Below are 13561 nucleotides of genomic sequence, written 5' to 3' on the forward strand. Positions count from 1 at the left end.
TACTGTGAAGAAAGTGGTAGTGGTTGGGTGTTTTCGGGTTTGTTTTTTTTTTACAAGCAAGGTCATCTAGATTGTCTTCCTTCTTATGTCTTTTCCTCATTCTTCTGTTTCTTTCCTTCTTTATTTTTGAAGGTCTTCTCAAAAAGTAGCATGTGACAGAGTAACACGGTGAGCGTGGGTGCTTCCTCTGCACTGGGTGTTGGGCAAGCAGAATTGCGTTCTTTCCTCACAGAGCATTACAGCTCTTGTATTGAGCTGGTTTAGGTTAGAAATAGGGTTACCATTGTGCAGTTCAACTCCCAGTGCCAGAGAACTGATCAGTGACACTTACTTGAGCCCACACTCTCATTTCATCTCTGAATCATGCCAGCTAAAGCGGGATGGTGTTGTAAGTGGGTGGGTTTTGGCCTTTCATACCGTAGTTAGTCTTGTGAGGCTGGTGGCTTCGTATACAGTAAACAGCTCGAATTAATACTATGTGTTTGGCCGGATAAGTAGGATATAAAATAAGCGTAAGCTCAGACTGAGAGTTTTGGCTGTGACATCAGTTGATTTCACCTTGTGGATTGATGAGTGTTATCTGGAGCTTGGCAGCCAAGGTGAGGCGATGGCAGCGGTGTCTGCGTGTGAGCTCCAAGCTCCTTGTGCGGCAGTGTCCTGGAGGCGGAGGGAGGACAGAGCAGCCCACAGGGCAGGCACGAAGGTGTCTCGACTCAGGGGATCAGTGGTGTCACAGACTGGTAAGTGTCAAGCCTGCAGACCTTCCAAGTTCAAGTGTTTGACTGCGCTTGAATTCTCTTCCCCCGGGGGAGAAGAAAAAGCTTTAATTTATGAAGTGTCACAACACGTTACAGCACATCACATCCCAACACGCCGCTGCATGGAGCTGACATTTGTTTGCTTTAATTCCTCAAAATAGCTTTTATTTAGAGCAAATGTTCCCTGTTAATTCAAACAGTTCTCATTTTCCTGTGCTCTGTACTTGCCAGTTCCCATGGGGACAGTTGTTCCTGCAGTGCTTTGCCCTGTGTTGGTGAGCTGTCAGGCCTTGTCAAGGGTTTTAATTATTTTTCTTATTAGTAATGGAGAACTTCTTTGTTGCCTCTCAACCCAAATACTCACAAGGCAGGGTGCAGCGATGCTTATACGTTTTAATTTTAGTACTCTGACATACCGAGTGCTTTGCAATCCTGTAAGGAATGGCGGTGTTTTTTGGCAGAGGAGCAGGCTCCGGGTGTTTGGTGGTCACCTTACTGGCTGAGGCCACGGAAGCCAACATGGGCCCCAAGCGGTGTTTTAGATGAGCTTGCTGTCGGGGCCGGCTATGGCAGAAGCCACCTGCAGAAGGTCTGTCTGCAGACTCATGGTGCTGCGGAAGACGCTTTGCTTGCCAGGCAACAGCTGCCTCCCCACGGGGGGATACAGCCTCCCCATGGGGGGGATACAGCCTCCCCACGGGGGGATACAGCCTCTTCATGGGGGGATACAGCCTCCCCACGGGGGGATAGAGCCTCTTCACGGGGGGATACAGCCTCCCCACGGGGGGATACAGCCTCCCCTAGGTCAGCCAGTGTGTCGTGCTGAGCGGCACTCCTGCCGTGCAGGGCAGCATCCTGCCGAGCTCCTCAGGGTGAACAGGCAGTTTGCTCTCCTGAAGCCGTGCTCTGACGCTGCTCTCACAAGCTGAAGTTTGTCAGCAAATAGCCGAGGCTCGGGCCTAGTTAGGATCGATACCCTGTTGTGGTGGGGGCTACGCAGGCACAGAAGAGGCACCTTCACCTGTAGTGAAAAACTAGGGAAGATTGCAACTTGCGTATTCAGCAAGGAGTTTTCATCTGGTTTGTGTACGTGTTTTGTGGGAGGATGAGGAGTTTTTCTCTCCTGAGAATAGCAAGAACTGCATGTCATGTGAAAGGCTAAAAAGAAATGAGAAGGGAAGTTCAGCCACCCATCTCCTAGTGTGCAGTACATCTTTTGCGTCCTGTGTGAGCAGCATCTGTACAGGTACAGTATTCCAAATCTCTGGGATTTGTCGTTTAATGAATTCTAGAATGGCCAATTTAACGCTTACCACCTTGAACTTTACCTAGAGATTCAATGTGACTTTTGCTTTCCAAGTGATGACCAAAGGATGGGCAATACCTCTTTTGGATGTGTTTATTTTCTTCTGGAAGAAGCATGCCTTGTCTATTTGGCAATTAGTTGCTGGACCATTTTCACAGGTGTATGTGGATTCTTGCTCTCTTGTTTTTTAACAACTTTATGACACTTGGGAAAGTTCTTGGAGCAGGAATGTTCTTCCATCTTTCTTCAGTTCGAATAAGCAGATAGGTCAGGTGATTGTCAATGGAATTGCTGTTTGCTTCCTTGAAATCTTTTTCCTTTTCACTCAGTCTCCTTCACTGTCCTTCATTTTGCTGCATCTCCTGTGAGGAGAAAGCCAGAGCTGCCTGTGCTCAGAAAGGATTTCTGCTGCTCACTTCTCCAAGTGGTTCAATGCATTAGCAAATCCCAGGTCTATGTTGCATCAAGCCCTATGTCACGCTACTTCTACTGGAAACTGCTGCTGTCAGAAAGTATAACTACAAGCAAGGTGAGAAGGACACTGAACAAGCAGTAGAAAGCACTAAAATTCTTGATCCTTCCTGTTCTATGTGCATTCCTGGAAACATTTCTGCCATTTCCTTTCTTGATCCTCCACTTGGAGCCGTACTCACGTCTGGCTAGGTACTGGAAAAAACAAAATGGAAAAATTTCCATATGACAGCAAGCTTGCAGTGGGTAAGCATAATATGTGAAAGAGTCTCCATGAAGAGCTTGTGTCTCTGGTGCCTTCTCAGAGTACTGTCTCCCGGGCTTTGGGAATCACAAATAAATTAGCCCTTCTGCAAACCACACATCATGCAAACAAATCTGCCTAGACTTCTGAGCATATTTGAATACTCTCCTTTAGATGGAGCAGTGGCTTGGGCTGCTGGGGAAAGCAAGAACTTAAGATCTCAGAATTGTGTCAAAACTGTTTTATTTTCAGAAATGTTTTCCCTTATGGTTGAAAAAACTAAATGAGTAAGGGAGGCTGTTTTGGAAGAGAGAGTGAGTGGGGGAACAGTGTGAAGCAGGAGGGAATAAGTGAGCAAGCAAGTTGGTCTGTTGATAGGGGAGTCTCAGCACAATCAAAAGCAGTGTTTATGTAATTTAATAGCAGAGTGTGCCTCTTGCTTTCATTTTCCTTGCATCAAAACTATTTTATTCTATTATGTTGTAAAGAAACCAGCATACATTGAATCGTAGGTGGTTGTGATTTTTGTTTTCCATAGTGTCTCCAGATGTCTAGGTAGGAGTTGGCTCCTCTCCTGAAGTGAAGAACCAGGCAGCAAAGAGACTCTGAAATGTGATGGCCTGAGCTTTGAGCATTTGGAGCAGTCCTTTCTGTAGCAGAGGGATCAGCTAGAGTTATTGCCACTCTAAAGCTATCAAAATGGCAATGAATACTCACTGTGGGTAGAAGGCCTAGTTGCATCAGGTGCCTTCCTCCCAAGCATTAACACCACAATGGTAGACTGCCTTTAAGCAGAGGCTAAGGGATTATTCATATACAAATACCTGTAAGACTTATGTATGGTATTTTTCCCCCCTTCATAACAGTACATTATTTCCCCACCATCTGTCAGCATTTCTGTGGAGCTGATCTTGTTCAACCAAATGGCATCCTCCTTCTCTGGGCAGAAACCCAACTCGCTTTCCTCTTTCCCCTTTCCTTCATTTCTACTCCTCACTATTCTCCATATCCATTGGTAGATAAATAATAACTTCAATAGAAACCACAATTGCCCAGCTTATTCCATGCTGCTTTGTGCTTTCTTTTCTGCTCATCATGGTGGGTTTTTTTTTTTCAGGATTATTATTTATGAGTTAAAACTCAGAAAGCAGAAAGCTTTTCCAAGTGCAAAGAATGCCAGGGTTTTCCCTGCTTTGGACGTGGAAGCTTTAAAAAAGTTTTGGCAATTTTCATTTAGTACACAAAAAAAACCCTCTCGGTTTATGAAAAATAGTTACTATTTTGTATTTGTTACCCATTGATTCTCCCAAACCCAAGAGCCATGAGATAGACCTCAAACAGTGTTGATTTTCTGTCTGCCAGGATTATGCGTGAAACTGCTTTTGACTGTGTTGTTCCTTGTGTGAGAGATTTCTCTCAAGGGAGCATGTGACACTTCTGTCCCATGCCTGCCTTGCATTCCTTGTGTAATTTAAGGTGTTGGCTTTAACCTTTAAAGCTTGAAATAGGATGAATGGTGTGTGGTATAGCTCAGGTACATCTGTTGATTTCCCATCCTGCTAACAGCCAGTTGGTTTAAGGAGGAACAGTTTAACTTGAGGCCTTTGGTTCTGTGATATCTTTCATGTGTTGTCTTGCAAGTGTCTGAATGTGTCATCCTTTAAGATGAACAATGGATTCTCCAGTGTGTTGGGTGTGGAAGACAAAGGAGCATTGCCTGGCATGGGGCACAGCTGGGAAAAGTCCCTTACTCCACAGAGCTCTGTGAGAATGCGTGGAGCATGAGGATAGGGGTTATGTGTACATCTCCTGATGTTATACAAGCATCAGATAAGCAAAATCGTAAAAGCTGTGAAAGAAATTACTGAAATTGAAGATAAAGGGAAACAGGTATTGAATCTTTTCCTCTGACAGGTCAAATGAACAAGCCAGGGTCATGTTGAAGTACCAGGTGCTTTGTGCAGCTGCCTTACCTTTTCCTATTTTCTCAGTCCCGGTGTCATGGTTTAAGCCCAGCCAGCAACAAAGCACCACGCAGCCACTCGCTCACTCCTCCCTCCCTGCCCTGTGGGATGGGGAGGAGAAAATATAAAAGGCTCGTGGGTCGAGACAAGGACAGGGAAGGCTCACTTGCCAGTTATGGTCACAGGCAAAACAGACTCAACTTGGGGAAAAAAAACAAAATCAATTTAATTTGTTACCAATTAATTCAGAGCAGGATAATGAGAAATAAACCCAAATCTTAAAACACCTTCCACCCACCCCTCCCTTCTTCCTGGGCTTAACTTTACTCTGAATTCTCTACCTTCTTCCCCCCAGCAGCGCAGGGGGACAGGGGATGGGGGTTGGGGTCAGTTCATCACACGTTGTCTCTGCCGCTCCTTCCTCCTCAGGGGCAGGACTCTTCATTCTTCCCCTGCTCCGGCGTGGGGTCCCTCCCCAGGACAGTTCTCCAGGAACTTCTCCAGCTTGAGTCCTTCCTATGGACTGCAGTCCTTCACGAACTGTTCCAGTGTGGGTCCTTTCCACGGGCTGCAGTCCTTCAGGCACAGACTGCTCCAGCGCAAGGTTTACCATGGAGTCACGGCCATCTTCGGCAGCATCCCCCTGCTCCGGCGTGGGCTCCTCTCTCCCCGGGCTGCAGGTGGGCATCTGCTCCCCCGCTCCCCTCCGTGGGCTGCAGGGGGACAGCCTGCCGTCTCACCATGGGCTGCGGGGGCATCCCCTCCTCCGGCGCACCTCCTCTCCCTCCTTCTTCACTGACCTCAGTGTCTGCATAAATGTTCCTCTCGCATCCCACTCCCCTCTCCCCTGCAGGTTTTCCCTTCTTAAGTATGTCCTCCCAGAGGCGCTACCACCATCGCTGACGGGCTCGGCCTTGGCCAGAGGCAGGTCCGACTTGGAGCCGGGGAAGCTTCCAGCAGCTTCTCGCAGGAGCCACCCCTGCAGCCCCCTTCCCCGCTACCAAAACCCTGCCACACAAACCCAAAACACCCAGGAAAGGTTTGGAGCCAGATGGCAGGTTTCCTCTGCTGATATGCTTAGGCTTAGTTAGGCAGAGCCCATGGATTCACTTCATTTTGTGTCCTCTGACCTGCTCCAGGATCTGTACTTCATTCTCACCTACCCCTTACTGCCTATTGTAAGGGATAATGTGAACTTTCTGGGAAGCTTTCTCTTTAAATGACATTTATTTGTATTGCCTAGCGCCTTAATGCATTGCTTTGCCTTCAGCAAAAGAAAAAGGTACTTGAATAAAAAGAAAGGGGTAATAGCAGTGAAAGAAGAGGGTTGTTATGTAGCATAATGTTAGCATTCTTTGGAGAGATGCTACTGTAGTTGGAGGAACTAATCTTTGCTTGCATAAGTAGACAGAAATGCTGGCAATTTACAGCATCCGCTCATACCCAGATGTCAACTCACATTTCCAAAGAGAATCATCAACTCAGGAGATAAACAGCTGGTACAGGAGAAAGGAAAATAAGCTTGTAAGTGTTTAAAGAAAAAAAAAAGTGTTAATTTTTATGAAGTGTAGTGTGCTGGCATCTAAACAAATGAAAGTTAACAGCCAAGAGCAGGGAAGTGAAAGGGCTTCTTTTCATTTTTAACATCTGAGAATTAAAGTCTTGGTTCCTGTCATAGCAGCTTCAGAGCACCCCTGTATTTTTGTATGAAGTAGCTCCTAGTACAACTTCATGTACACTAGCAACAAAATGAGAGCTAGCGTTGATGGGTTTTGGCCATTCCCACAGCCCTGTCTTGAAGGGCTTTAAACTGGCCCAAGCATCACAGTATGGCCGCACATGCCTCTAATTTTAGATTTGAACCTGATGCACGTGTCTCGCAATCGGAGAGAGTCTCAGTAGCTGCTTCAACGGCTTCAGGAGCACTGATGGCCAAGAGACAAGGCAGGCCTTGGAGACAAGGTCTGGGTGCCACATACAGGGCGCTCAAAATTAAGAGTTCCTTTCTTCCTGAGAAGTGAGGCACTTGCCTAAACTTGTAAGTATTGATCACTAGATAATTATTAAACAGTTATATGTAAAAACAAAGTGGGTTTGTGGTCAAAAAGCATAGAATTGCAGCTGCAGGGAAAGTCAGTACTGGGATTATTGCTGAGAGAGCATCTAATAGAGAATGCTGACTTGCAGCATCCTTTGCAGGGAATGAGAAACAGCAGGTCTGCTGCTTGCCTGCAGACATCTTTCTGTGCAGGCAGGAGATAGGGTTGCATCCTAGTTGGGTTGATAACAAAGCAGAGTAAACAAGTCTTAAAAAAACCCTAAAAAATGAACTATAAATTCTCTACTCCTTGAAGGAAAATAAAGTGCGGAGCATTTACTGTCTTTCTCCCTCCCTCCCGCTCATTCTCACTCCGGTCTTCTAATGCTCACAGGGCCTAGCAGGGTTTTATGTGGAAATCATTGGGATTATCTCCCAATTTTTTCTCAGATAATTCAGTTGAGAGGTTATACAGAACTGAATGGTTTGGAGACTGGGAATCACTAAGCTAGAGGCTTTAAGATGCTCGCAGGCTCCTATCTGGACAGAACAGTTCGATATTTATTGGATGTGCTACTAATTAGCTGAAAAATCCATCTTTCCTACTTTTTTTATTTTTTCTCAAGGTCATTTTCTGAGGTTTGGCAAGGGCAGGAGGGTAAGCAAGTGTCTCAGCTTTCTGAGATCTCAACCTGGCAGAGTGTACTGAAAATTGCTATGGTGACTTGTGATTTATACTACGTGTTTCCATGTGGTGCTTCCCAGGTGAACAAGGGCTTTCTGGCAATATGTCCTTGGCTGGGAATCCTACAGTCTAGCCCAGCCTACATGGCACCTCCAAGTCAGTTGTCTATCAGAGTATGTGACAGTGCATGCAGAAAGCCAGGCAGCACAGCTTGGAGAGTAGACCTGGAGACATATTTATGTGTGTGTGTTATTCGGAGAAGGTCTCCTGGTTAGCGGGGACAAAAAGTGCAAGTACAGATTCCCTGCTGTAGCTCACCCCCAACAGCCATGCCTACAGCAGCAGACCCCTACGGCAGTTCTGTCCCCCATCTCTTCCAGTAACAGAACCTGCAGCTGCCAGCCCTTCCCTACACTAGTGTTTGAAACAAATAAATTGTAATGAGATGAGCTGTCTTAGCTGTTACAGTATTTACAGGATAAATAGTTTCCACTTCACAGCCATCAATACCTCCACCCTTTAAATCCATTAACTTCCTGACTGCTACACGCTGCCTTAGTAATGGGCTGACACTGATTTAAGGCTAGAAAAACCCTATTTAGAGCTCTGCATTAGGGAAAGTGAATGTAAATTGTGACCACACCATTTGGCCTGGGACTAAAAATGTCTGCAAAAGTGACACATTTCAAACCATGCTTTGGGTTGCAACAGCGACAGTGCAGAATGTTCTTCTAGCCTTAGTTGGTAGATGAGCAGGAAACCTGGAAATCAGCAGTGCTGGCTTTGCTGAGAGTATGTAATCTTAAAACGAGAGAAACATGGCTGCTATGGACTGCTCTGTAGACTCATCTAAAACCTAGCTCTGCCCTGGACCATCATGCTTGCAGATGTTGGTGACGTTGACTCCCTGCATTAGGGAAAGTCTTCCAGAAAGATAAATACTTTATTTGAGCCATGTTCAGTTCCTCTCTTGGACCCGTCACGGTAGCATCAAATGGTTACTATTTTTAATCTTTTGTAGCTGATTGTTTTAGAGGAATTGAAGCAGACTTCACTTATTTATTGATGGCTGGAAACAAATACCCTGCAGCCTCCCTCTTGCATTCCTAGTGTGACTGAGAGAGGAGAGGTGTAGAATTGGAATAGAAGATCTATCACATTCAGCCTGCAAGGCTATTATTTGAGCTGCCTCAGAAATGTTTAAGTTTTTTGCTGTTGTGTTAAAGCACTGGCAGTTGGATTTTGTTAAAGATGACACAAGCGGAGAGGTTTTATTTGAATCCCACCCACATGATCTTCAGAGATTTATATACAACAGAATATGAAGGTCCTTCTCATTTTTACATATCGCAGATTGGCCTTCTTATTTTGTGTTGCAGAGCGTGTATGTATTTCAGAGTCTGGGAGGGAGGAGAGGGGAAGGAAAAAAAAAAGGAGAGGTGTATCCTTTTTATCTTCCCCTGGAATATTTTGTGCACGTTGGTTAAGGCCTCTACAGCCAAGTACAGCTGGACACAGAGCAGTGCAGGCTATGCAAGGACAGTTCAGCTCTGTACAGGCTAGTGATGGGATGCCATTTCATAGAATCATCATGGAATCATAGAATGGTTTGGGTTGGAAGGGACCATAAAGATCATCTAGTTCCAACCCCCCCGCCGTGGGCAGGGACACCTTCCACTAGAGCAGGTTGCTCAAAGCCCCATCCAACCTGGCCTTGAACATTGCTAGGGATGCGGCATCCACAGCTTCTCTGGGCAACCTCTTCCAGTGTCTCACCACCCTCACAGTGAAGAACTTCTTCCTTTATATCTAATCTACATCTACCCTCTTTCAGTTTAAAGCCATTAGCCCTTGTCCTATCACTACACGCCCTTGTGAAAAGTCCCTCTCCAGCTTTCTCGTAGGCCCCCTTTAGGTACTGGAAGGCTGCTTGTAAGGTCTCCCTGGAGCCTTCTCTTCTCCAGGCTGAACAACCCCAACTCTCTCAGCCTGTCCTTATAGGAGAGGTGCTCCAGCCCTCTGATCATTTTTGTGGCCTCCTCTGGACTCGCTCCAACAGGTCCATGTCCTTCTTATGTTGGGGACCCCAGAGCTGAACGCAGTACACCAGGTGGGCTCTCACGAGAGCGGAGCAGAGGAGGAAAATCACCTCCCTCGACCTGCTGGTCATGCTTCTTTTGGTGCAGCCCAGGATACGGTTGGCTTTCTGGGCTGCAAGCGCACATTGCTGGATCTTGTTGAGCTTCTTGTCAACCAACACCCCCAAGTCCTTCTCCTCAGGGCTGCTCTCAATCCATTCTCCACCCAGCCTGTATTTGTGCTTGGGATTGCCCCGACCCATGTCCAGGACCTTGCAAGTGGCCCTGTTGAACTTCATGAGTTTTGCATGGGCCCACCTGTCAAGCCTGTCAAGGTTCCTCTGGGTGGCATCACTTCCCTCCAGCGCGTCAACCGCGCCACATATCTTGGTGTCATCGGCAAACTTGCTGGGGGTGCACTCAATCCCACTGTCCATGTCGCCGACAAAGATGTTGAACAGCGCCGGCCCCAATCCCGGCCCCTGAGGAACGCCACTCGTCACTGGTCTCCACTTGGACATGGAGCCATTGACTGCAACTCTCTGAGTGCGGCCATCCAGCCAATTTCTTATCCATCCGTCAAATCCATGTCTCTACAATTTAGAGACAAGGATGTCGTGTGGGACAGTGTCAAGTGCACAAATACAGGTAGATTTCAAACTCTCGCTGGCCTCTCTGCAGCGGGAGATTCTGCGTCGTGCTATATCCGTGGGCAGCGATTTCGCAGGTGGAAGCATGTGACCCCGAGCAGCTAATACAAGAGCAGCTATACTAGTTTTATCCCGCATGAGCAATTGGCACTGAACCCATCTTCTCCAAAGGCACAAACCTCATGTAATTTTGCTGCTGATGTCTTTCTCAAGAACCTTCCCTCTCCAGCTTAGATTGTTTCAGTCAAGGACATAGCACAGGCAGTGAGAATATGATTTCTGACACTGTATCCTGCAGTACACAGTGAGGACCAGTCCGAGTGTCTTTTTTTCTATTTGTTTCCTTCCCATTATTTTAGTATTGATAGGTGATTGCCAGTCTCCATCAGAAATAAGCCTCCTAATTCCTTGAGGGAGGACCATGTAGAGAAAATGTACGGCAAAAGCTTGTGAGATGCAGCCTGTCGCTTCCAGGAGGTGCGAAATAAAAGGGCAGGTTGCTCTGCAATCTGCCACCAAGTTCACTTGAGAGTGCTTTTGGAGTGAACGAGGGCGGGAAGTTTCCTATGGGGCTATTCGTGCATAAAGCAGCCGAGCAACGTTGAGCATCTGTTTCATTATTAAACCATTATCATTAGCTAATTTCTCAAAGCCCAGTCAGTGGAAGAAGGGAAGCATTGTGCTTTTAGTGTGTATACCTGCCGGTTGCTTCATTTTCTTTTTGGGTATGATTAGTCTATTTGATGGTCGTTAGCTGAAAAACAGTAAAGTCATTAAAGGGCCATAGGTGCCCTCTGGAGCCACTTGCTGTATGTTGATAAAGGAAAATGGCAGTGTAATATAAAATATAATCTGATCACCGCATCTAATTATAGACAAGAGTAAGCTGCTAAAGAATGGTTCTGTAAGAATATTATAATTGTGTTCATACAGCATTTCCAACTTGAAAGCTGTGAGCAAATATCGACTAATCCTCCCAACAGCCCCTGAGGGTGGGAAGGTAAATCTATTACTGTTTATTAAGGACTTGTTTCAATTAACTTTAACCACTGTTAAAATAACTATGAATTGCTGAAAAAATTAACAGCACTTGCCTTGCAACAGTTTTGAACATCTTGGATGTCCCAGTACTGAGCAGCATTTCTGGTATCTCAAATAAAAGGGCATCATTTGACTGGAATTAATGTTTGGAAGCATCAGAAAAATGCCTATTACTTTTTATTTCCATTTATCTTTAGTGTCTTATTAAATACTAAATATTCTTGTTTGGTAAATATTTAACAAGCTCTCTGGGGCTTTGTAGAATGTATTGTTTTCAATAAACTTACACAGTATCATAGTAGTAGTATTATTATTACTATTATTAGAATTTGAGGAAATATTTTTCTGTGCGGCATAAAACTGCAGATGTTAGTGGTAATGTCTCTTTTTACAGCATAGAACCACTGCGATTTTGCTCCTTTAATTGGTAACATTGTCTCCTAGCCCCAGGCTAGGGGACAGGAGTGGAAATTATATATAAAATTATTAAGCATAGCCTAGGCACAAAATGGACAAAATGTTGTTTTGGCTGCTTCTGGTTTTGGGGTTCTAGATGATAGTGCTTGACATTGATCACCTGGCTGACGGCCCCTACAAATTTCTACTGATGTCAGGTTGTGCTATGGATGCTCAAACCTTCCAGTAGAGGAGTGGCATTTCCTATGAAAGGCTGCTTTTGGAAATACAGTAGTTCTTTTTCCTCATCTTAGAGACTGAAGAATTCTTGTTTCCTTTTGTAATGTGTGTCTCAATGGCGGGTCAAAAACAGGAGTCATTCCATAATCTTTGCTTTGATTTTTGGATGGGGGTTTGTTGGGGTTTTTTTGGCAGTGGTTGAAGCTTTATTCCAAATTTATACCTAATGTATAGGCCAAAAAAATTGAATGTTCTGTTTGGAGGAGAAAATGGAACATTTTTATTAGTTGCATGAGAACTTGGCTTAGCTTAAGTCTGTTCAGGCTTCAGAGGATTTATGCCCTGGGCAATCTCTCTCTCTCTCTCTCTCTCTCAAAAAAAAAATATGCAAAAGTGATAGTTTGGGCTTTTTTTATTATTTGTGTATATTATCATGCATATTTATCATCTTTTTGGAACTATCCTCTCCATGCAGAAACATGCTGCAAAGCTGTGGAGTGTGTACTGTATTCTGTAGCTTTCTCAGTGAATGTTTTCTATGTCATTTTGTTATATAAAACTCCTGGATTTGACTCAATGCTTAGATAGTTGTCAGGTGCTTGCAATAGATGGCTGAGTGTCTTGTGCCCCTTTTTTGCTCATGTATGCTGAATGAAAAGCTGCTGTTTGTCACTTGTTTGGCAGACTCTCAGTGCCCATACGCAGCTTACATTAATGCTAATGGGAGCTGCCTACACATTGAAGAGCCAAAAGAGCCCAGTTCCTCCTTAATCTACACGATCAGATAGTGAATACCTTGTCATAGTACCCAAGGTGGCCTTTCGCTGCCCAGAAATTCAGTCTACCGTGCCCTTATTGCTTAAACTGCATCTAGAAACTAATCGGATTCTTCCCCCATTCTGACAGGTGAAATATGGGGTGGGGTATGAAAGGCAGAGCTTGAATGAGCAGTAATGATCAAGTAGGCAAATGGTGCGTGCAGAGGATCACTAGATCTTTCTTCCATTGGCACTGGAAATCACTGGGTTCGGATAGGCACTGGGAAACACTAGCCAGGTGCGGCTGAAGGTTTTAAGCAGCCTTCCTTGTTTGTTCCTCTTCAAATGTAGCTCCTCACCCTTCTGCTTTTGTCTGTAGCTGATGTGCTGGGTACCTGGTACCTGCAGCAAACGGTCTGTCCAGGGATGCTTAATGAGAGAAGATCAAAGGTGAAGGGTAAGCAAGCAGCTGATTCTTTTAAAATAATCTCTTATTGTATGTTTGATACTTAAGAATTGCCTGTTTTTCTTCAGCGTCTCACAATAAAATGCCAAAGGAGTTGGGACTGGGTAGACATTCTGCCAGAAGCTGCTTGGAAGCAGAGTCAGCACTTCTTGCCTGAGTGGTTCTCTTCCAGTTGTGTTTCCCCTACCACCTTCCCTCTGAAACATCCCCTCCCTCTTTGATACGATACAGTGTTTTGAAGTTTGGCCATTTTTGTACTTCACCTGGATTTCCTTTTTATGACAATTGCAGCCCTTAAGAGCAAATTAAAGTGACTGGGCTTGTTGGTGGCTTTTATTTTTTATTACTTTGTCTTTGGAGGCATTGATTGAGACTCCCAGCTGAGACTCTAGGCATGCTTTGTGTGCTGCCTGCTCCTACTCGTTTCTTGTCCTGATGTGTTCTTGTTGCTCTTGAATGCCTGAGC

The 13561-nt window shown here is 45.2% G+C and overlaps 1 protein-coding gene across 5 annotated transcripts in view; it reads left to right on the plus strand.

Annotated features, from left to right (window-relative positions):
- The window catches only part of LOC115334815 (transmembrane protein 263-like), a 246604-nt gene that overhangs the window by 155516 nt on the left and 77527 nt on the right, over nt 1-13561 (plus strand). For 2 of the 5 annotated variants that reach the window (XM_029999515.2, XM_029999542.1), the window contains one exon: nt 13009-13086. The exons of 1 other annotated variant lie outside the window; for it this stretch is intronic. In XM_029999515.2, the coding sequence (XP_029855375.1) occupies nt 13009-13086 (78 nt within the window). Of the gene's footprint in view, nt 1-532; nt 741-12755; nt 12778-13008; nt 13087-13561 lie in introns of those variants that run through there. 2 more of the 5 variants (XM_029999534.1, XM_029999525.2) reach the window with 2 other exon arrangements.

Source organism: Aquila chrysaetos, chromosome 2, assembly GCF_900496995.4.
Source record: "Aquila chrysaetos chrysaetos chromosome 2, bAquChr1.4, whole genome shotgun sequence".
NCBI classification, from domain to species: domain Eukaryota; kingdom Metazoa; phylum Chordata; class Aves; order Accipitriformes; family Accipitridae; genus Aquila; species Aquila chrysaetos.